General features: G+C 38.4%; 1 protein-coding gene and 1 long non-coding RNA gene across 3 annotated transcripts; both read right to left on the bottom strand.

Moving 5' to 3' along the window:
* Nucleotides 1–2,227: 2,227 nt before the first annotated feature.
* On the bottom strand, nucleotides 2,228–10,714 carry LOC110367744. 2 transcript variants are annotated; one of them, XM_036126910.1, is made up of 6 exons: nucleotides 10,380–10,714; nucleotides 9,725–10,078; nucleotides 9,516–9,641; nucleotides 6,517–6,566; nucleotides 6,300–6,399; nucleotides 2,228–2,754 (listed from the first exon to the last, which is right to left on the bottom strand). In XM_036126910.1, the coding sequence occupies exons 1-6, from the start codon at nucleotides 10,492–10,494 to the stop codon at nucleotides 2,732–2,734; spliced, it is 768 nt and encodes a 255-aa protein (XP_035982803.1). In that variant the 5' UTR covers nucleotides 10,495–10,714; the 3' UTR covers nucleotides 2,228–2,731. The 2 variants fall into 2 exon arrangements, 1 of the variants encoding a protein (XP_035982803.1); XR_002427694.2 differs by lacking the exon at nucleotides 2,228–2,754 and having other exon boundaries at nucleotides 5,978–6,396.
* A 12,510-nt stretch (nucleotides 10,715–23,224) lies between these two features.
* Nucleotides 23,225–24,110, bottom strand: LOC110367743. Its single transcript, XR_002427692.2, has 3 exons — nucleotides 24,002–24,110; nucleotides 23,518–23,579; nucleotides 23,225–23,412 (listed from the first exon to the last, which is right to left on the bottom strand). It is a non-coding gene; the product is annotated as an uncharacterized LOC110367743 (long non-coding RNA).
* Nucleotides 24,111–25,105: the final 995 nt, after the last annotated feature.

Here is a 25,105-nt window from a genome sequence, read left to right as displayed (position 1 = left end):
ACCTATCTTTCCAGGTTTAATGTGATCTATGCTCTGTATGACTAAATTGAAACAAAATCACATATATTATGAAAATAATATATTATGATTTTATTGCACATCTGAAAATAACTAAATTGTTGCAGCAACATTTAATTATATTGCAGAATCCATTTTTTTTGGGGGGGGGCTTTCTCAGCATGATACATGTTAACTTGGCAATCCGTATTCATGACGGACAACAGCAGAGGGTTCTCTGTTATGCTGCAGCACCATGGGGCAGGTTGGAAATACCTTTATTGCCTAGAATGGCTTTTATTTGTGATGGAGTACACGGAGGAAGGAGTATGTGGGAATGAGGGGTCAGGCAGACCTGCCAAGCTCAACCATCTTTGGCTGTTGCTCATTGAGGCTCACCAGAAGGTGGCATAAAAGTGTGGCTGAGTGAGAGGAGGGTCACCAAATTTCTTTCCACTTCACAGTAATAATCAGTCACAACACTCTAGTTGCAACCCTTTAGTTTTTGGACACTATTGTCTGGTTTAACGTTTCTCACTGTTATTCACATTTCAGATCCTAAATTAGTGAATGCACTGCATTTTCATAGCATAATGCTGACTACCTAAAGTTTTTTTTATAATAGAGAAACAATCATCCAATTCACTAACATACACCAAAACGGGAGATTTGTAGGCAACATTGCCTTAATGTGCCCAAGGGCACATTGACATGTGAAAAGGGGCAGCTGGAATCAAGCAAAATAGGTAAAGGTCTCCTGAAGAGGCCCGTGCATAGTAGATGTCACCACAATGATATATGTAGAGAGCTTTAAATATATGCAGTGGGCAAATTTAGTCAAAATGTCGCATGCTTTGTAAAAAAGAAGTCCCCAAGCAGTACCCCAGCAGCCGGTTAACCAATCCAGCTGGGTGACAATACCCAGGAAGGATAGCTCTAGATTCCAGCCCCATGGTCACCACTAACCCATCTGCGTTTCTAAAAGATTTTCCACACTCAACAACACACCCACTGGGAAGCTGACTCCGACTATGGTCTGTGGTGTCACGTTTCTGACTATGGAGTTGCCAATTACCAAATGCCTGCCATGGGTCAGAATGGGCAACATCAAATTCTACCTGAAACTGCTGGCTAAGGATAAGCATAAATACAGCAAGACTGTTATTCACATTGGCAATATTAACACCCGGTTACTCCGATCGGAGGTCACTAAAGTTAGAGTTGCCTCAGTGTGTACATTTGCTAAAACAATGTCGGCCTCCATAATTTTCTATAGTCCTCTGCCTGATTTGACCACTGATTATGTGTTTAGTCGCATGTCATCATTCAACTGCTGGTTTTCTAGGTGGTGTCCTGAAAACGACGTGGGCTAAATTGATAACTGGCAAATTTTCTGGGGAAAACCTGGTCTAATCCGGAAAGATGGCATCCATCACACTTTGGATGGTGCAGCTCTTCTTTCTAGGAATCTGGCCGGATTTATTAGTTCTCGGTGACAACAATGGATAGAATTTCTAGGCGCAGCCAAGGTGTTGAGAGGATCCGTTTTGGTGACCTTAGTATTGCGTCTCTGCTATTGACAGATGACATGGTCCTGTTGGCTTCATCAGGGTGTGCTCAACAGCTCTCACTGGAGCGGTTTGCAGCCGAATGTGAAGCGGCCAGGATGAGGATCAGTGCCTCTAAATCTGAGACCTTGGTCTTGAGCCAGAAAAGGATCCAACATGGCAGTTGGATGTTGTAATACATCGGGTATAAGTGAAAAAAACAATAGTTATTTCACCTTTCCGAGTCATGATCCACCACGAGTTCGCCGTTGAATTGCTAACTTTAAGTGGGAGGATTTGCCATCGAACTTCTGGCCAGAGAAAAAACATGTCATATGTAGCCAACATATGTGGCCAAACTTTTTTATAGTCCTTATTTATATGTTGTATTATAGATTCATCTGGCCCAACTAATGAGTGGAGAATAAATATCTAAAGGTAAAGTCTGGTCATATTCAGAATTCAAACTTCTGAAGTACTTTAAATATAAAATTATGACATACTGTTCAATAAACGATATGTTCTTTTAATTAAGAGTAATTTTCATTTGAATGTGCTTTACTGGAGGCATCCCTGTTCTATTTTTAAACCTTGTATTATATATTTCTGTTTATGTCACTTATGGGTATGATTCGAAAATTTTTCACCATGCTAAGATTAAAAACTTACACATTATATACATTTTACATGTCTTTTTTATTAGTTCAACATACAGAAAACAACTAGCCATCATTGTCAGCTTATTTAAAGCCAAGATAAACTCCATCATCACTAGGATATTTTTGCCTAATGGCAAAGAAAGACGGTATGTCCCGTCAATTTTTTTACCAAGCCTGTCGTACAGCCATAGAGCGAACTGTCTATACGCTGTCAGCCACATAAGTCTGTTTGGTGCTGGATTTGGTGTCATTTCATTATTATATAATTGACACATACTTATTAAGGCAAGCCGTAACACAGCATCATTCAGGCAAATTGCTTGCACTTCCTCCATCATCATATTGTAAACCTGTTGTGAATAGTTATCAGTTTATTCCAGAATCTGGTCTATTTCACGACAGCAACATGATTCATCTATAGTCATCATCAAGATGCAGCTTCCACACAAACACCGAAACAAGTCAAAACGCCAGTTTTGTTCGGTTGGTGGCTCCTCGGTTGATGTATTTCTCTTGTCCTTATCAACATCATAAGGAGGGCGAGGCCCTGCCTGAAAAACCAGAAATAAATTAAATCAGTTGGACTAACTGATTATAACAGTTAACAAATGACTGAATAGAATTACACAAATAAGATAATTTAATTTGGTTGTAGGGCTAAATGTGTAGGGCATACATTTTAATTATCATTATTAGGTTAATGGTAATTAACCTAATTACTGTAACCTCTGCCAAGCATAATAAGGTTTAAAGTTGTTTTTTTTATCAACATATCTTTTTTGTCTAGAAGTAATTTTAACACTGTGGAGTGTGGAGTAGAGTGAGCCCTGACTTAAATTTGATAAACCATTACACATGTTTTAAGTTTTTTTAATGTTTATTAAATAACTCTCGGTCTGTTAGGTATTGTCCGGTGACTATATTAGGACAATGGTTAAAAGGGTAATTTGAGCACTGGCATTCCTTTAGTAATAGTAATATAATAGTAATATCATCTTTATTGTCATTGAAACACATTACAAAGAAATTTGTTCTCTGCTTTTAACCCATCCCCTTGGGGAGCAGTGGGCTGCCATATGCGTCGCCCAGGGAGCAATGTGGGGTTAAGGGTCTTGCTCAGGGACCCAGAGTGCAGACACTGGGGATCGAACCGGGTACTTGCATCATTCTCTGAGTGAAAGCACGCTGCTCTAACCACTAGGTCAGCACTCTCCTTTAACAGCAAACTCTGCACATATATGGAATAAATGAGTGACAACTTCTCTTCAAGTACAAGACTTTATTTACAGAAATAAAAAACATCTAGAGAACACCACTATAGAATGTTGTTTATCTGAATTAACTCTGTATTTCAATCAACAAATCCTCTTTACAAAATTATGATAAAAGAAACTGGAAATATGTACACAAAAAATAAAAAGGGGACAAAATAAAATAGTTGAAAACCATCATCGGAATGATTCAGTGAATGTTGGTTCACTGCAGATCCAAATAAGAGAACCAAAGTTCGTCTTAAAGAAGATATCAACTAAGCCTAAGATTAATTTAGGACAACCTTTGGTATGTCCAACCCATTCACAATGCAAATCTGAGTTAGACAAAACATCCATTCATCCATTTCCCAACACTTCTATCCCTTGTGGGGTCACAAGGGGTGCTGGTGCCTATCTCCAGCTGTCAATGGGCGAGAGGCAGGGTACATCCTGGAAAGGTTGCCATTCTATTGCAGGGCAACACAGAGACAAATAACCATTCTCGCACACACTCACACCCTAGGAGAGGCCAGTTAACCTTAAATGTTTTTGGATTGTGAGAGGAAGCCAGAGTACCCAGAGAGAACCCATACATGCACATGGAGAACATGCAAACTCCATGCAGAAAGACCCAGGGCAAGGGTAGGACTTGAACCCTTCTTGCTGCCTGGGAACTGCTACCAACTGCGCCACTATGCCGCCCTTTACAAAGCATTATTTGAGGATATAACATTTAAAAAAAATATTTTCATTGTGAATGCGAATAATGTGTGGGGGTGCATCCTGTGGCTATTGTTTACATTAGCTTGGAGGATTAACCTTAAACTACACAAAACATTATTATATGGACAATAATGTTCCCTATTAATGCTGTACACTCGTAGCGCTATCACATGATGGTGGAGCAAACAGAGAACAAGAATTACGTTTAAAACAAACTGTAGTTAAATTTTGCTAGAGTATTTGCAGTAACCTATTAAAGAAGCTCCTATTGATAATGCTGTCAGTTCGGTTGGGTTTGGGCCGTCCGGTTGGATGAAAGCACTGGAAAAGTCAAAGAACATGACTCTAACAGCGCTCCCGGTGGTCTCCAGGTGGGTGATCGCCCGCTGCAGCAGGTAGATAATGGCATCCTCTACTACGATGTTGGGCCGGTAGGCAAACTGCAGTGGGTCCAGTGTGGGGCTCACCATGGTACGTAGGCGTGCGAGGATGAGGTGCTTCATGGTCTTCATCAGATGGGAGGCCAGGGTCCTGAACTAAATATAAATATAAATATGAGGGAAACAGGTCCTAAGCAGCCTTGGGGGATGATAATAATAATAATAATAGAATTTTATTGATCTCATAATGGAGAAATTCACTTCTGCATCTTAACCCATCCCCTTAGGGAGCAGTGGGCTGCCACTGTGTGGTGCCTGGGGAGCAATTGGGGGTTAAGAGTCTTGCTCAGGGACCCAGAATGGCAGCTTGTGGGAGTTGAACTCAGAACCTCTGGGACCGAAGCTCTGTGCTCTACCCACTAGGCCACCACTCCCCGCATGGATGCCATCCAGTCCTGAGGCTTTCCTCTGTTTCAGCCTCATCAGCTGGCCTCTCACCTGCGTTGAAGTGACTGTGAGGGGGGAGGAAAGCGGGACTGAAGGTGTGGATGGATCGGGGGTTGTTGAGAGTGCCGGCGGGGGAAAGGTAGGTCTCTGGTGGGCTGGGGGTTTGAGACGTGTGGAGAGTTGAGGGCAGGGAGGGGGCCAGTGTGAGCGGAGTCAAACCAGATGCCTGTTTAACTCATCCGCAAACTTGGTGTCACTGTCTGCAGCCCTGCTGGTCCTCTGCCCAAAGCCAGAGATGTTCTTGAGACCTCTCCACACATCTGTGACATTGTTCTGTGCCAGCTGCTTCTCCATCTTCCTCCCATAGTTTTTCTGTGCCGCCCTGATCCTCCTCTGTCCCCTGAGTTTCTATTCTTGTTCAGGAGGATTTTCAGCTCAGGGGTGACCCAGGGGGGGTTGTATGGAAAGCACCGTAGCCGTCATGTAGGCACAATGCTCTCCACACAGAAGGTCATGTAGTCAGTGATACACTCAGTCAGGCTGTTGATGTCATCACCATAAGAGCTTTGGAACATACTCTAGTCTGTGGTTCTGAAACAATCCCAAAACAAACATAGTCTCTCAGTGACCTCATCTGACGAAACTTTCCCTGGCCTTCCTGCGCTATTGTCCTTTTCACCATTCGTATGTAATGGGGGAGCAGGTAGACAAGGTGACAGGGTATTTATGACCTGTATCCTTTGACCTACTCAAAGATGACCAGATGCTAGTGGCCATTTTGAGACATTGGCTTCCTTATGTTTACCATATTGCCACAACTGTGTAACGACTGCCTCCTAACTATGCCACCTCCTAACCATGTGGGTGGAGTTTCCGTCTTAAATACGGTCGATAAAAATTTAACTAGACTCAGCTGTCTGCGATAACGTAGATGCAGCATGCAAGATCACTATTTTTCAACCCAGAGATATGGAACAGGATGACCCTGGGACAGCCCCCTCTATAACAAAAACAACAGCTTCAAGAACGTCAAACAATAGACAAATGCTTTCAAGCGGGATTTTTCTTGTATGCCAGACCGCAATTTCCATTATTTGAATCTAATCTGGTGTACAAGACTATACACAACCATATTTGCTGAACAATGATGAGGGTAAAAGAAAAACTGTGGGAATGACCCTAGAATTTCGAGGAAGCATGCTTTTCTTGAGTCTGAAAGGAAAATTCACAAACAAGCCCAGAGATTCTCGTGGATATGTATTCATTATCAGAGTTTTATCTGAGAATACACACTTTCTTCCATGTTCATTTCCACAATTTTCTTTCCTCTCTTTCTTTCTTTTCTTTCAGAGAAATGTAATGCTGCATAGTTGGCATCATCTTCTTCGACCTGCTGAGCACATAAACAGCTTGTTAAAACTTTTTTGTTTAATAAAGTCCTTAAATTTAAGTGTTTAAAATCCAGTTTGTAATAAAAAATAATTTGCAGTCTTTCAGTGTCAAAACTTACTCTTTCTGCAGTTTGCTTGATGGTATTATCTCTTGCTTTAAAAGAGCCTCCTGTAAATTAATGCAAATTGAAACATTACACTTATTTACTCTACTTGTTGTTGACAACTGATAGAACAATCTAATGGTAAAAGAAGAATGATTAATTCCTAAGGAGCAATGCATATAGTTTTACTCTGATGAATCACCATATTTCTATTTGGATCACTTCTAAAATCATTTCAATCAGAAATTGCTTTTCCAGGCAATTAAAAGCCTACAGGTGTACAAAATCCACCACCTAGACATTCATACCGCTTCTGCAAATATTTGAGAGTGGATCGCTTTGAGGGGCTAAATAATTTCCAGTGTGGAACTATGAATTAATCCCACCTATACAAAAAGTCCAGTTGTACAATTTTCTTTGCAATTCACCATGTGGTAAATTTCATGTGGCCTAAAGATTAGAAGAAGAACAGTGCACAGTGGCGTATATGAAAAAAATCCACTTTATGAACCAGCTGCAAGGAGGTTTTGCATCAGCAAGCTCTAGCAAAGTGTTGGAAGCAGTGTGTGTTTGCTCATTAAAGGACTTGGTGACTATATTTACATTGACCTTAAATCAGTGCTCCCCAGATGTATACATTCATTAAGTTCCTGACCACAGACAATTATATATTTGACCAAGTTTACTGTAATATCCCAAGAGCATACAAAGCAGCTGCAGCTCCTAAACCTTTGTTAGGATGCTATTCATGGACTTCAGCTCAGCCTTCAACACCTTGCTCCAAGACATGCTGGCTCTGAAGCTCCACAACCCACTTTGCTCTGCTGCTGGATCAGTGACTTCCTCACCAACACGCCCAAGGTGGTGAAGAAAGGGAAACACACCTCTGCCCCACTGATCATCAACACAGGTATGCCACAGGATGTGTCCTCGGCCCTGCTCTCTTCACCCTCTTCATCTAGTGTCAACTGTTCTGCTGTCCACCCCACAAACACTGTAGTGAAGTTTGTGGACGACATCACTGTGGTGGGTCTCATCTCCAACAATGATGAGACCCACTGCAGAGATGAGGTCTGCAGTCTGACAGTGGTGCTCCAGGAACAAATTGATCCTGAACACAAGCAAGACCAAGGTTATAATAGATTACTGAAGGTCCAGGAAGACTGAACACACTCTACTCTGCATACAGAGGGAGGTGGTGGAGCAGGTGGACAGCATTAGGTTCCTGGGCATCCATATCTCCTCAGACCTCTCCTGGACGGTGAACACTTCCCACCTGGTGAAGAGGGCCCAGCGATGGCTCTTCTTCCTCAGGAAACTGAAATGGACTGGACTATGCATTTAACTGAAAAAAAAATCTTCTACAGAGCTACCATCGAAAGTGTTTTATGTCTCATCATAACTGTATGGTATGGAAACTGCAGAGTATAGGAGAGGAATGACTTGGTAGTGGTGAGAACAGGTGGTGAGAACAGCGCAGGGGATTGTTGGATGCTGCCTGCAGTATTTAGACTTAATTTATATGGAACAAGTCCAAAGAATGTGCAGACACATTTCCACTGGTCCCACCCACACCGGAAACGCACCCCACTCGCATCAGGCAAATGCATCAGAAGTATCAAATCCAAAACAAATACACTTAGAAACAGCTTCTTTCCAAGAGCTGTGAGGGCAATCGCACCCTGATGGAAAACTGCGGTCCAACACACACACACACACAAGCATATAAAGCCAGTTATATATATATATATATATATATATATATATATATATATATATATATATATATATATATATATATATATATATATATACGTGTGTGTATGTGTGTGTGTGTGTGTGTGTGTGTGTGTTCAAATTACCCCACTGTTATTGTTTTTCAGCAGAGGGCGATAGACCCCTGCTGAGAGGTTGTCCATCAAATGTTCATCATATGTTGCAACCATATATTACAATCCATCTAACGTTAAATATGTTAAAGTCCATCATATGTTACAATCACTGTACTTTTATTGTCTAATTGCAGCTCTTCTCTCAAGAATATCAACTACGCATTTCTGTCAATCTAAAAATCATTACTTGTAATTCATGAAGGAGAGACTAATCTAGGTATCACTTGTCGGGATCAAATGGCTCTGTTCTGTTTTAAAACATGCACCATTCATAAGGCAAGGTCCATAACTAGGTCCCGTATAATATAGTGTGGTTTGGAAGAACTCGGAAGACTTTGATGTACAGAGTCTGATAGAACACATTTGGGATAACTTTGTCAGAAAGCTCTGGGTTAGGTCTTTTTATATAACATCAGTGGCATAATCACACCCCTAAACCATATCCTAGTAGAGTTACAGTTTCAAATGGTGGGCCAATTGTACATTAAACCTATGCGTTATGTATTACATTTCATACATGGATTTACATTTGTATATCTGTAAAAGGAATTTATAATTTTGGTCTAGTAATCAATAATTCTGGTCCTGTGGTCATAGGTGTCCATAGTGCAAGTGATATAGAAACACAAAAAATGGAACAAATGTCTGATTTTCCTTTAACTTAGGCCATAGCATTGCCTTTTAAAGTAAAAAAAACAAACATATTTTCCTCTTAATAAGCCTTCTCTAGAAATAAAAATTTTAGAGACAGAAAACAGAAAAGGGTAGACTTCCCCCTCTGTGTCAGAGGTCAGTTTCTACCTCATGAGAAGTTTAAACATCTTGGTGTGTTGTTCATGAGGGATGGTAGGATGGAGTGGGTTATGGACAGATGGATTGGGGCTTTGTCTACAGTAATGCAGGCACTGCATGAGTTTGTTGTGGTAAGGAACTGAGTTCTAAACTTACCATGACATCTATGTTTTTTAGCCTTCACGTTTGGGCACAAGATATGGAACATCATCAAAAGAACAATGATCGAAATACAAGCAGCTGGAATGAGCAACCCCATGTTGGATGGTCGGAAGACAATAGAAATAAACCTCATTATTTAAATTTTTCAATCAAACAAACAAAACTTACTTTTAAATAGTCTATCTACTGCCCTGGGAGCTAGGTAACAGAGGAATGCAATATTTACAATCACAGAAATGATTAGTGAAGTCACTCCAATAAACAGGACAGGGATTTCAATGGTAAATGCTTTCTCTGCAAAAAAGAAGGGAGATCAAATTGATTTATAAAGCTTTCATTGACTCCTGGTGTATATAACTCAAGAAAAAAAGTCTTACCAGCTTCTAGTTTCGTTGCATTTCCAAACAGTATCGCTCCACATAATGGAACAGTGCAGTAAACATTTGCACCATCAGAGGAGATGACATTGTTAAAAAAGTGATGAAAACAATTCAGTGGAGAATCTGACCTCGTAAATTGATTACATCTATTCCCATCAGTATGGTTGATTTCTGGATGACAATTCTCTGATTTTGTAGTGAACCAGAGCATGCTGATATCTTCTGGACACATCTTGTTCTCAACATCAGAAAGAGCTGAACATTGCATTATCATTGAGTCTTGTGCATTGACTGGATCTGGTGCAGTTGGCCATTGAACAACATTATGGTTTAAAGTCCCTGCATTATGTCCTGCAAAATAAAAATTTGTACACAAAGTAAGACTTGGATCTACAGTTTTAAAGTGTTTTGAAACATATCCTAAGGGGACCTGTAGTGATCCCTAGCATGTAATGGAAAATATTTTCTTTGTCATTTCATTTTCTAAATGTAACTGCTCCTCACACATGAAGGTGAATGATGAAATGACTACTCAATGTGATTTTAGTTGTATATTAAAAAACCTAGTATATTTTCAGATTATTAAAAATGTTACTCTTCCTCAATGACACAGGAAATTGTAAACTATATAAAAGTACATTGTATTATTTACCTTTTATTATCAAAATTGTTGCACTCCATTCAGGATTTCCATTTGAAGCCTTAATTGCACAGTGATACATTCCAAAATCCTCTTGTTTTATCGTTAAAATTGTCAGAATGGACATTTCTTTGTTATTATTAGTCTTCCATCTTAGTTCAGACAACTGTGTTCCAACTTTGGAGATTGTTGATTTTTGGTGTTTTATGATCAGTTTAACTATCAGACTCAAATTATCCCCAGGACTCTGTTTGTACCAGTAGATTTCTCTTTGGGTAAACCTAAACTTTGGTAAAGCACATAGAAAAGTTGCAGGTTTACCAAGCTGAACTTGCAGCACCGGGACCTGTGAATCTGAACACAAAGAAGACACACATAAAACAATACCTCTTTATGTAATGACAAAAACGTGCACCTTATTTTAAAGTACTCACATGCCCAATGTTGAATAAGCAGAGTAAATGATAGGACAAACCACTTCATCTTTTGTCTTGCAGTCCTATAGGCGACAATGGTATTTTACTCAGACTGGGAGGAGCTTTAAGATAGTTTCATAAAGGCAGACCGGGCTGCAGAAACAAAGGGGGGCATTCCATTTTTTCAGGGGGGCAAACTTTTCAAAAAACATTTTATGTGCTTCAGGCTGAACAGTGGCTCTGTGACCACTCCTACACTGCTGAGAAAAAAATCTCAATAACCCCCCCCCCCCCCCCCCCCCCCCCAAAAAAAAAAAAAAAGCAATATCACTGTTACCAGATTGGGTGGGGTTTTCCACCCAATTAGGCTTCTTTTGAAAACGTTGAGGTGGATAAAAAAATAGCTTGTGGGCGGGTTGCAAACATTTGGGAAGCTTTTCACAACATTTGGCAGGCTTTTAGAAATAATTAACAAAATAAATCAAAATAGTTGTCATTGTGTGGCAGAAAACTAAAACCTTTCACATTTTAATAAAACAACATCCCTTTGAAGTCATTTTACTAGTTCATTTATTTTTGAAATTAGTAGAATCTGGGGTCAATTTGTACTGATTAAATGTTTCAAAAGTCAAGCATTAACAGACATTAGATTAACTGATTAACATAAGCACTGATGTCTGGCTGAACACTGACTGAAGTAACCATTTATACTGGGCATGAACATTCCTTTTCATTTATACTCAGGATGACAAAGAATCAGAACAAAGCAGTCTGTCTGCATGTAACCCATATTTCAATGCTCAGTTCTGCTCCTTGTGCTCCCTAGCTGCTGTAGCTTACCCTCCTAGCATGAAAGTTTACTCCAGTGTTGACTTTAGTCCTGACATTTCCAACAGAAATTAATGAGGATACTTACAGCTCACTCTCATTTACTAGACAAAGTCTATCTCTTTTTTCAAACTTTAGCTATATGTTTTGTGCCTCTTTGCCAGGCAATCTCTGAAATGTATTTGCGTTCAGAGCTGCAGTTCTCTTGACACAAATTGACATTTTCGAATCCGTGGCATTCCATCTAACTACTTCCTACCGACAGAGATTTAGTCACACACTCACAAACATTTAACATGTAACACAAAAACACACGCATGCCTGTTTTTTCCTCACTCTTCCTTACACAGATCTGTAATCTTTCATTTTTTAAAACTTTTCGACTCAGAGATAATAGCGACACATATATTTTAAGGGGGTGGGGAGGGGGGGTTGATGTCGATCCACACTGTGGGTCATTATTCGACTCACGCTGTTTTATGCTTCAGCTCCATAAGGATCCCTTTATTTATCTCGCAGACACTTAGACCCATGTTCCTTTTTAACAATTTTATGTTGATTTCCACAGTTTATTCAACAGTTTATTCCACAAAAGCTATGAGGAAGTGTACACCAAAACGCGTCACCCGCGAAACACTGTGTCTCTTTTAGTTCCGCTCTTTAGTTCTCTTTAACTTCACTTATATATTTTGTCTATTAATCAGATTGGCGGCTAGAGAAAACTAGGGGACCATCGAAACCCGAAAATCCAAACAGACTAGGAGCTTTTGAATATTGTTAAAACTTTAAACCAAAGCCACTTTGTATGCCCATTTGTCAGAAAGGCAGCTTTAATATTATGTACAGATGAATATACATTTTCTTCTGTATATAATAAGGGAGAACGCTGGAGATAGGCACCAGCAACCCCGCGACCCCATGAGGGATAAAGCGGTTTGGAAAATGGATGGATGGATATAATAAGGGAGCTTTAAACCCACATTCTCAAGGCCACAGTATTTTTTAGGGACCGGTGCCAGGCCCATCGCACTCTCCACTGTTGTAGCCGCACACAACTTTTTACCAACACATTTGCAAACAACTATCCTGAACATTTCTTTTCCTTAAAAGTTATAAAAATTCTGCTCACATAGGATATGACACCACAGCCTCTAGAGATTTGAAAAAGGAAATCTTGCCTTGTTTTCTTAGCAACTGCCACTGTGATGTCATCTCCCTCTGTGGCCTCTCATAAAAAATAAAAACAACCACTGAGCTAGAGCGGAGTCACCATTTGCTGAGAATTAACCGCATCGGTCCTCCCAGGTTCTTTGACTGAAAGATGTGGTGTTTCTATTATAGACTTCTTTTGTAATAAAAAAAGACTCTTGAAACTATATTTTATTTAATCTAAAAGGCAGAGGGATGCTTTTGGCTTCAGTACTGGACTCTCATACACACCAATGCGAGTTGGGTAGTGACAAGATTGGGTTTTACCGGGCTGCTGTTACATGTCTATTAAAAACCCATCTTTCCCAGTTCGGATTTGGTTGCAAGTGAGAAGATCGAGAGGTAGAACAGTTTAAATGCATATTTAATTCATAGAAATTAAATATGGAGACAGAGTACATTACCATACAAGATGTTTTCCCCGCGCGGTCGAGAAGTTTGTCTGTCTTAAGTTTTGCCGAGACTTTCTTTTAATACAATGTCTGCCCGCCTCCTCTAAGGGAGGGAGGGGTAATCTGTAGGATATCTGTGTCTCAAACAAAGGGCTACTCTTCCCAGTACGGGGTCAGGCTGCAGTAGATTTCCGGACGCCAGAGGGTGTCTAAAGCTGGGCCATGTCAGCTTATATGGATGAGCAACACCTGCTCAGGATTGGTCGATTACCCTATGTTGTCTATCCACGTCACCATTAGACTGAGAGCTTGGCTTCAGAGAAGATAACTGTCCATGTGTTTATGCATGCCAGACGATATTTAAATAGATTTACAAATAGATTTTAAGCTATCTGAAAATGTAGTCAACCAATACAACTACAATACAACAATACAAATTATTTATTATTTAGGTCAGCTAGATATTTATACAAAGTAGAAAGTGCATAACTGACAGCAGAAAGTGTTCGATAACAGCCTATAAGCATAATATACTGACCTTTATAGTATTCCAGTTTCAGGGTTAGAAATTCAAATTGTTTCAAAATGGATACGGAGGATAAAAGATTGACATAAATATTGCTTTTACATAGACAGCAAAATCACCACCTTTCCTAGGACGGTCACAATGAAAAACTTTATAACTTGCTAAACAAATATTTTCATCTGTTATGGATTTGTTTATCCATGTTTCAGTCAAAACTAGGATATCAGTATTAGGAATTTTGGTCCAGATTTTAAATTTTTAGTAATCTGTCCTGAACGGAACTGAACGGGTGGACTCAGTATTCAGGCTAACAAGCAGAGGCTTCAGGTTCAGATTTTTTATTGCTCTGAGACAAACAAGACTGGGACAAGCAGGCTCAATGGTAAAAAATGGCAGTCCAAAAAACGGTACACAAAAGGCAGTCCAAAATCAGGCAGAAGTACTGACAGGGATAACGCAAGTTCAGAAATTCCTTAGGCAGATTCGGGTCGGCAAAACAGGCAATCAGTCAGACAGGGCAGGAAAAAACAGATTCAGGGGACAGGCTGGCTCAGAATCAAAAAGCAATCGGGTTTGCATCAACAGGTCAATCAGAATAAAGAACGCTGGAACAAAACTCACCGTGGGCTCGTAAATGATCTGGCGGAGAACTAAAGACTGAGGCAGAACTATATAGTGGAGTGCACAGGTTAAATGGAGTGAAAACTAATTACAGGAAAACAGCTGGAACTAATCAGAGGCAGGGAAGTGACTGACAGAGAACTGAACTGAAAGCTTGCAGAACCCTGACAGATAATATAAAACAAAGAACAAAATCAAACCACAACAAAACTCAAACTATTCCATAATCCCAAACTAAGACAGAACCTAAAATCATGACATAATCTGCAAGAATTAATATGAAAAAATCCAAGAACTGACCTGGTTTAAATTCATCAGATGTATCTGTAGTCTGTATCTGACTGACAAACACAGACAAATGGCCCCAAATCAAAAACACTGACAAAGACCAGGATTTATGACTCCTATTTTTTGTGGCTTTCAGCCTACAGTCTTAAGGTGCATTCACAGTGAATGTGAATGTAGCAGAGGCAATTGTAGCAACAGAAAAGGTGCAATTTTGGCAATTACAGCGAAGCCAGAGTGATGCGATGTTGACAGTTGGGATGCGATGTTGACAGTTGTTGGACTTGAAAAACCTGACGTTTTGTGTCTTGTCTCACCGCAACAAGAAACCAGGAACTGGATGTAGCTATGACATGGGTTGAAGGACTGCGGCGGAGACAAACCACATTCATCTTCTCTGTGTGGTTTCCACTTGCTCCTTCAGCAATGCACTTTAATTCTGTCAGCACTCTCACAGACCCACCTGGTAAAGTTACCTACAAACCATATCAGCCAATGGAATGGTGGTGTGTTACTATGGTGTCTCTACCCTCCTTGACGTGTGCTATGATTTGGAATAAACTTCACGTTGACAATAGAAACTGATTACCCTGGGCTCACATTGAATGCAGTGCAGATACGGTTGCAGCGCCGCAAAGAACCCAAAAAATTAGAAGTCATTGTGTCGTCTCACATCAGTTGCATGCAGTTGCGGGTCCGGCTACTGAAAGATGCATCCAGCAAGATAGTTTGTCGTATTTACCGCTCGGTGGATACGACAAAAGATTCCTAAGGGCTACACCTAATAATTCTGAACTGAAAATTGCTCAGATTAGTACCTTTTATATGAATCTTCACATAGTAAAACTATGTGCTGTACCTGAACAGAACTAATAGTAAGATAAAAAAACAAAACAGACATTACAGAAGAATGTACATTGCAGTGGAATAGTTGTCGCATGTTAAGATATAAGGCAGGTTGGACCAGACTACAAACAAGAGAAGTTATGTATTAGTTTTCACATCCAGATTTGATGATCAGACTTTAATCTGAGAATATATGCATTCTTCAGGTTCCATTTTCTTCTTCTTTCTAGCCCGTCTTTTCTTACTTTCAGAGAAATCGGATGAAGCAAAGTCTTTGCTTTCACCTTCAGCCTGTGGAACATATAAACATACATATAATCTAGCTGTTAGAAATTGATAAAATAAAATAAATAATGATAATAATAATTCTTATTGATCTAACAATATTACTCACAGAATGAGGTATTTTCCATCTCAACGTTTGTTGTGCTTCTTGTGAAGTGGTGTCTTCACTCCCTGGTGATGATATAAATTAGGAATGTTACATTTTTTGTCCTTTGTAACGCTGAACTGACTAAAAAAATGTCATTCAATTTAGTCTGGATGATTTAATCTGATATATATATATATATATATATACATATATACATATACATATATATACATATATACATATACATATATATATATATATATATATATATATATATATATATATATATATATATATATTATGGTGACACGAGTTGAATAATATTTCTGAACAAAATCAAGAAGTGGGAGGCACACTTTCTTTAAGATCAGCAACAAGAGTCAAATTTTTTTAGCGCCTGTTGTGAAATCTGGGCTTTGCTGTAAAATTGACAGCACCAATTTAATCCATTTTGAAAGTGTTTTAGGAAGAAACAAATTACTTAAGGCTGGAGTAGGAAACTAAAGAGTTACTTCTGTTTAGTTCCTAATTTGACTGCCAAGAGCTATAGCTGCAGAGATGATATGTAGACAAAGGTAATGTCAAAAACCTAGTTAAAAATACTTGTTTTTAAATTTGCCGTAAAAGATTATATTGATGGTATGCCAGAATAATGCCCAGTAAGAATTAAAAAACTTTACAGTATGCTAAACACAGGGTCCTCTTGGAATACAAATTATAAAAAAGCTATATCTAGTGCAGTACATCTTTGCTCTTGGAGCTCAATGTTTTCTGTACATAAATAAATAAAATTAAATTTAAAATAATACGATATTTTTGTAATACTTGCCATGAGATTGATTTTTATTTGCCCTTGGAGCTCGGTAAAAGATTAGAACAATGTTTAAAATCAAAGAAAAGACCAGGCAGGTTACCACAGTCACCAGGATAGTAAATTCAAAACCTCTGGTGTCCGCTACAAAAAAAAATAAAAATAAAATATTAATTGAATTATTGATTTATTATTTAATTAAAATAGTCAGAGGCAGCAGCATACCAATTTCCAGTCTGGTTCCATTTCCAAATAATATTTTTCCACATGAGGCCACAGCACAGTAAAACATCCCAGCATCAGAGGAGTTGACAGCCTTTGAAAACTGAAACACACAACTCCTCTCAGTGTCGGATCTCTTCTTACACTCATGTCTGTTTCCCTCTGTGTAGATGACATTCGGATAGGTTTTATCTGACTTTGATTGGAACCAGAACAAGCTGAGATCTTCTGAACATGCCATGTCCTCAGAATCCAACAGAACTGAGCACTGAAGGGTAGCAGTGTCTCCTGAACCCGCTGGATTGGATAATGCAGGCTGCTGAACAACTGTGTAGTTAGATATCCTCCTAGTATTTCCTGCACAACAAAAGAAAGTCAGTTAATACAGTTAATGACAAATTAAACTTCAGTAGTTTCTATTAAATAAAGAATGGAAACCTTCAGTGCAAAACCTATAACCTATTTTCATGCCATGTATATAGAAATTTTGTTTTCCTAGTACATTTAAAAATGTAATCTAAACAGATTGTTTATGAACTCTTCATTCTATTCTGCTTCATACAGTTATTTTATGTTCATATAGTATGAAGTTTTTTAGAGCAAAAATGTAAAAAAATTAATAAACTAATTTACCTATCACTATCAAATATGTCCCACTCCATTCGATACCTCTTGTCCAAGCAAGGAGTGCACAGTGATAGACTCCATCATCATCGTAGGTTGTCCTCAAAAGTGTAAGACGGCTAAATTCTTGATCAATATTTACATCCCATTTGGAGTCAGGAAATTCTGGCTCAAATTTCCGGATTCCAGTTGTTCTTTGTGTTACAATCAGTCTCAAAGTATCTCTCGGTCTCTGCTTGTACCAGTAGATGTATCCTTGGTTGAAGTCATTTGGCAGAGCACATTTGAAAGTCACAGATTCTCCAGGATGAACTAACTTTACCGGTACATGAGAGTCTAAATGAAAAGAAACAAAACGTGAAATAAAACATATTGTATTTACATAACAACAAATATAACAGAAAATAACTCACATCCCAGATGAAGAAGAAGCAGAGTCACTAATAATACGATCATCTTGACCCTATCATTGGCAGAAGCTTTGCTGGTGTTGGGAGGTGTTTGCACATTACTAAAATGTGGTCACAATTGTAAGAAGGTTCTGATTGGTTATCACAAAGAACAGATTTTGTGATTGTAATTTTCAGATGTTGAACGTACTTCCTGTCCCATGTTGTTTTCCATTTCATAGAAAAGCATGTCTCTTCAATCTTATATTTTCCCCACACTGATTTTACGCTTAGAGATGTTAACACTGAAAAGTGTCCATTTTTTCATTGGTTTGCGTTGCCTTACTGAGTGTAAAAACACACAGAAACAGAAACATGGGTTAGATATCGCTATTGCTTTTGCCATTCTTTCTTCTTAGCTCCTGCATTTTTGGTAACTACTAATATTTTGGGTTTTTTATGTTACAGGCATATATGGCTCCTACAGATGTCCTTCTAAATCATCACTGGACATACAATCTATATAGTCTACCCAACTCTGTTAAATTGCCAAGTTTTATAATTTGTTACAGACAGGTAAATTGTTCCAGATTTTTTTTTCCAGATTTAATGTGATTTATGCTCTGTATAGCTAAATTGAACCACAATCACATCTGTTGTGAAAAAACATGACAGATATTGTTGAAAGTACTTTTTATTATATTGCAGCATGCAGTTTTTGGGTGAAGGACTTTCTCAGCATGATACATTTTATCTTGGCAATGGTTGTCCACTTTCTGTGAGAAAGAGTGGTCCAAATCTGGCAGTTTATGAAAGGATCTCTGTCCTACCTGGTGGGCAGAATAAAGACTGTGTGTGTATTTGTGTGCAGCCCATTGTTGTCTCAGGCACACCTGCCAAGCTTAACCATCTTCAGCTGCTGCTCATTGAGGCTCACCAGAAGGTGGCATAAACGTGTGGCTGAGCGAGAGGAGGGTCACCAAATTGCTCTCCACTTCACAGTAATAATCAGCCCTCTAGTTGGTGGCCATCATTCCGTGGTTTAACGTTTCTCACATTTCACATCCTGAATTAGTGAATGCACTGAATTTTTATAGTATAATGGTGACCACTTTAAAAAAATTTATAGTAGAGAAACATTCATCGAATTGACTAACACACACCACAATGGAGATTGGTAGGCCTTGGCCAAGGGCACATATGCATGGGAAAAGGTAAACTGGAATCAACCTTCCAATTGCAAGTTGCATCCCACTGAGCCACAGTTGTCCCAGATCCTTGGCTTCCCCATTTCCCCTGAACTTCCACAGGGCTTCAGTACCTGCTACTTACTTTTACTTCCTCCACCAAATCATAGATCCTCTCCTTGCCGCTCTTGGTGAAAATAAGTCAGATCTTGCAGTTCTATTGTAAATGCTCAACATCATGTACACCTTCTGCCTGACTCTGAATCTTACTGAGAAACTGCAACGACACAACATCATTTGAACATATCTGTAAGAAAGCTATAAATATTGAAGTTAGTCAGTATTTTCTCACCAAAGCATTGATTATGGTGAAGACTCAATAAAGTAGCAGGGTGAATGAGAGCGCACAGCTCGTCACAACCACGTGCCCGCCCAGAGGATTCAGCCTGAATCAAAATGACTAACCCGGCCTATAGAGGCAACTGCGATAAATAGAGGATTTTATACAACGGCCAACTGTAAGGGCACATATGGGAGAGAAAATTAATATTTAATTTCAAAATTTGCACTATGCACCTTTAAGCAATCGGTCTTCATCAGTTTACACGTAACATTAATCAAAATCAGATGGATTAAACAGAAATTAAATCCAGCTGTCCTGGAAGGATTTTATTTAACATTCTCTTATTTTCATCCTGTTAATATAACACTTTGCAGACAAGGAAACTGATCTCATTTTACAAAAGCATCAGTCAGGAGACTGATACACAATTATCAACAGCATTGTATACATACCATAGCACAATGAATGCTGTGATCAGTAACTAGAGAAAAATTATGTACATTAATACAACTAAGCATTTGTCCAAAATTGATGAAAACATTAGACGTGAACTTGCCGGGGTACCAGGATGATAACAATTTGCATCTGGTACTACCTGTGTCCCACATGTGACAAAAATCATGCATTCTCTATATGTCTGGAACAAGGAGTAGGGGTGAAAGACAAATGAGGAAATAGGAATATTTGGGCCAAATTTCCAAAAGTCATGTTTGGTATAAAAAAACTGTAAAAATCCACTGATTGGCTATCTTAGTGCAGATCAACTATAAAATGAATGAAGCAGTTTCATAACCATCATATGGCTGCCACAGCAAGAACAATTTGCATGTAAAAACAACACAATAAGGATCCTAGATCATTTATGTAAACCTATTCCTAACTTATAAAGGGAAAAAAGGGGAAACTAACTTTCCTTACATTGAGTTATCTTTTTGGAATGGTTATTTAGCTGTGTTCACACACACACATAAATGGATACCGTCCAGTGGTCGCTGTTAAGTTGACTACAAAAGGAGGTGGTGTCATCTTGAAGAATCTATATTCAAATATTATAAATTTGGATTGTGGCTGCAAATCTAAGTTCTTCCAGTCGTGACTGAGATCTGCTGGTTGCAAAGACAACACGACTTTAAAGCGTTCCTTAAAGGAACTATAAGTAATATATTTGCTATAAAATCAACCTAAATCATTCTCATTTGTCACCTGGGATGGAACATTCTCTACAAACAATCGGTCCTTTCCATTAACAATATATTAGTCATGTTCTCCTTTCAAACCTAGAGATACGGTCCGGAATTCCAAAAAAAAAAGTAAAAAACAAAACAACTGGACTTGTTTTCCGTAGTTGAAGACGTTTCGCTTCCTCTCCCAGAAGCTTTCTCAATTCAAAAAGTCTGGAGTAATGTGGATTAACAAGCTTTATTCCATTGCCAAACAAAGGCCTTGCAATGGCTTAGATAACATGCAAATTCAATCATTGTTTTTTACTTTTTTTTTGGAATGACCATGACCTGGATGACTGAGAATCTTCACCAGCATACGGTCCGGAACTACTTCGGTTTAGAGTGTAGCCCATCTTTACTTTCTAGTTCCTGAGCTAATCATATGAAAGTTTCCAGAGCTCCTAAAACAGAGCACAGCATTTGGTGTTTTATCTTGGCAAAGGAGCATCAGCCTGCAAACATGGAAGCTGGTAAGAGAAGCAGACCAAAAGTAGGATTTATTAAAAAAAACATACATATACTGCTAATGAAATAATTTCCCTATTAGCATAATCTTCTGTTTGTAAATTAATATTTAATTCAAGCAACAAAGGTTGTTACAGTTATATGTTAACTTAAAAAGCAATCACTTGATTAAAATATAAAGCATATTCTTGGATGCTTGAATCATAAGAACTTAACACTGTTCTTCAGCAGTAAAGATATATGGATCTATGTGTTTGACATAGTAGATATTTTCTTACAGAGACTTTTAAAAAATCGGGGGTTTTAATGAGAACCGAGGAGTTGAGATAACGAGTGAAATAAACAAAAACTGAAAGGAAACAGGACAAATTTAGCAGGGGACATGATTTAAAGATAAATAGGTAAATAGTGTAAGGGAATAAGTAAATAAATGGATGGTCTAGAAGCAGTCGAAATTAGTTTATTCCGTAGAGTGTCTGGGCTCTCTCTTAGAGATAGGATGAGAAGCTCGGTCATCCGGAAGCAGAGTAGAGCCGCTGCTTCTCTGTGCCGAGAGGAGTCAGTTGAGGTGACTTGGGCATCTGGTTAGGATGCCTCCCTGGTGAGGTGTTCCGGGCACCCCCGGAGGAGCTGGCCCAAGTAGCTGGGGAGAGGTAAGCATGGGCCTCCCCACTAAGGCTACTACCCCAACAAGCCGATGCCGGATAAGTGTAAGAAGATGGAGGGATGGATGGATCTAGAACACTGAAGAACTAGTCAATAATACATATACAAAAAAAAAAAAAAACACACCTGGAGATTGGGACACAAACTTGTCTTAAAGGCATTAGTGTGAATGACTCTTAATTTACATTACAATAAAACTCACAGTCCTATGTTTACCAAAAGATCTCTTGGCTTTAGTGCATATGTTTAATTTTCATTTCCTAGATTTTCAAAAGAAGAAGGGAAGGAATAGCTCTTAATAACCAGGTTTCTGCCATGTGGAACTAGCTCTTAGTTTCAATTAGAGTAGCCTTTTGAGTTTGATGTCAATATATGTACGACATATCTTCTGAGTGATGTCATTTATTTTATCTGTTTAGCAGTTTGTCTGGTGGTAAACATAACAATAATCAAGATTTTGATGTTATCTCTTGAGTAGGAACTAGGGATTGTGATACTTTTTAAACTTAATTATTATTAAGTTTATTCAACTTTTTCAATTATTATCTTTTGTTTTTTGATGGAACAAGGTTTATTTTAAGCCAACATTCAATGTTAAACCAAGATAAATGGTTTGGAAATGTTTTCATCACAGCAAAGCTTAAAGTTTTCATTTAGAATAACCTGTTAGCGAAAATTTCCACCTAACTGGATGTCCTTTTATCTGGGAATTAAGGACACAATTTCATGTTAATAAACTACAGATGACACGCTTTAACTCAAGTATATTGAAAAAAGATGATACAAATAAAAAACACCCAAAAATACATGGACCTTGACCACTTCTACCAGCAGATAAATTGCAAACAGACGGTTCTGTCTAGTGTCCCAAGCAAAAAGGGTTGATTCAAATTAACAGTACACGCACTTATACAGGAAATTTGTAACTATTTATATCAACTAGGCTGGTGCCTGACAGCCCCTTGCACAGAAACTGGTCATCTGTTCTTCATCCGAAGATTATGTATTTGAGCTTGAGCTACTTCTGCTTTTCTGCACTAAAGTGACTTTTTCACCTCCGTGTGACATCGTCACCTCTTCACTTTTTTACAAGATGTTTCCAGTCTGCAACACTTCGTGTACAAGAAACCTCAGTCTAACATCTGTCGTCTTTGTGCAATACACCTTCTAAGATTTCTCTGCGTCCGACCATTTGCTCTGTACTCACGTCTCATTCTAGTCTAATTCCAACGTTGCACATTCTGCAACACTTCTGCTTCAAAATAATTTTAGCCACTCAGTCCTTATGCTTTAAGCCTTGCTATTTTTTATTCACCTCTGAAGCTTTTGTACAGTTATTAGCTTATAGCAAGTTATAGCAACTATATAACAGAATTATCTTAAACAAACCTAAAAAAATAGAATAATTTTTCACACCGATTTTTGTAATATTGTTGTGATGGTAGAAAAAAAGGGCATAAATATACTCCAGATATTTTTACATGGAGTAATTTGCCTTAAATTCTAACCGAAGAGTACAAACTTTCTTCCGTTTTAATCCTTTTCTTCTTTCTTCCCTGGTTCACTTTTGCTCCAGAGAAATCTAATGCAGCATAGCTAACATCGTTTCCATCTTGAGCCTGGAGAATGAAAAGAATGTATTATTATTATTTACAATCAGGGACTGGGAATTACCTTAGTAAAACAGCAACAAGATTTTTGTTTCTTGCAGTGTCACTACTCACAGTTCCACGTGATTGCTGGCTAAAGTCATTTGTTTCCTGGGAAGTGGTGATCTCCCTTTCAGCTGCAAGTACAAATTGTATAATTTACAAGTAGAAATGAAATATGACTCCTTGGATTTTTACCTCACTAAGTAAACATTGTAATTGAGAACATATAAATAATACCTATGTGCAGGAGTTTTTTTTCCCGCTTTTTTTTTGGGGGGGGGGGGGGGGGTGTTTAGAAACAAACACAACCCATGACCAATGTAGGTGACAACAGAGGAGCAAAATATAACTGGTAGTATTCCATGTAAGACATTGTGATGACACAGTGTAACAAATATCTAACCTAAAACATATAAAACAAATGCCAAACTGCCAATGTTCATTTTAAGCAGCCTGTTGCCCTAACATGTAGAATGGTTTACATTTATCACTGAAGCTGCCAATAGAGTACAACCTTTACTGTATTCAAATCTAATCTTCATCAATACAAACTTACCTTTAAAGCAGCTACAGGCTGTCCTTGGAGGTCGGAAACAGATGAAACCAATATTCACAGTCACAGAAATAACCAAGCACATTGCTAATGTCAGGAGGACTGTAAGCTGAAAACCTCCAGTTTGCTCTAGAAATAAAGGCAACACAAATTTAGTTGGGCAACCTTCCTTGTTACATGATAGGTATGTGAATATTTCGGTCTAGTACACAACATACCAGTGTTAACATTTGTGGCATTTCCAAATAAAATCTTTCCACATGTAGCAATTGCACAGTAGTACGTTGCAGAGCCAGAGGAGATAACTTTCTTAGAAAAGTTAAAAAAACAACTTCTTTGATGGTCGGATCTCTTCATGCATTCACCCTGTTTATTGTTATCAATGTAGATTATGTCTGGATGAGATTCCTCTGATTCGGCCCTAAGCCAGAACACACTGAGATTCCCTGAACACATGTTATTCTCAAGATCTGTGAGGAGCGAACACTGTAGAGTCTCAACGTCTGCTGAATGGCCTGGTTCTGAAACTGACGACTGCTGAAAAACAGTGTACTGTGATGTCCTTGCAGTATTTCCTGCAAAATATATAGTTAGAAAACAAGGTGTTAGTGTATCAAGTTAATGTTAAGCATTTTAATGAAAACTTTCCAGAAAAATCATTAAGCCTGATTATGCAGAGGAACATACCTTATCTAAATTTTAATTTTAGTATCTGTCTGTCTATGTTAGGAGTAGTGTTCAGAAAATACAGAAATATCTGCCAGACACAGTTAATATTATTCATTTTTAGGCTTCATCAAACACACTGCTTTCTTGCATGGCGTTATGAGAAATAAAAATAAATCAGGCCAAGTATCTGGAAGGCAGATGTGGAAATCAAAGTGGCCCACTGCTCCTCCAAGGGAAGGGTTAAGATGCAGAAGTGAATTTCTCCATTGTGAGATCAAGAAAGTTCTATTATTATTATTATTATTATTATTATTATTATTATTATTATTATTATTATTATTTATTTATTTTTTTTTTTATTTTTTTTTTATTCTCTTTAAGATTCTGGCTGGACTACTACCATATGTAATATTTCCAGTGAAAATAAACATATGATTC

This window comes from Fundulus heteroclitus, chromosome 23 (genome assembly GCF_011125445.2).
Source record: "Fundulus heteroclitus isolate FHET01 chromosome 23, MU-UCD_Fhet_4.1, whole genome shotgun sequence".
Lineage (NCBI taxonomy): Eukaryota > Metazoa > Chordata > Actinopteri > Cyprinodontiformes > Fundulidae > Fundulus > Fundulus heteroclitus.
The sequence above is the reverse complement of the archived record's forward strand: the minus strand, read 5'-3'. Positions and strand labels throughout refer to the sequence as shown.

Bases quoted from the DNA above. Each gene is read 5' to 3' on its own strand.
- LOC110367744 (XM_036126910.1), bottom strand. From the start codon at position 10,494: ATGTCCATTCTGACAATTTTAACGATAAAACAAGAGGATTTTGGAATG. The intron at 10,079-10,379 runs GTAAATAATACA...TTTATTTTGCAG, and splicing joins AACAATTTTGATAATAAAAG to GACATAATGCAGGGACTTTA. The intron at 2,755-6,299 runs GTGTGTATTCTC...CTGGTTTTTCAG, and splicing joins GGAAATGAACATGGAAGAAA to GCAGGGCCTCGCCCTCCTTA.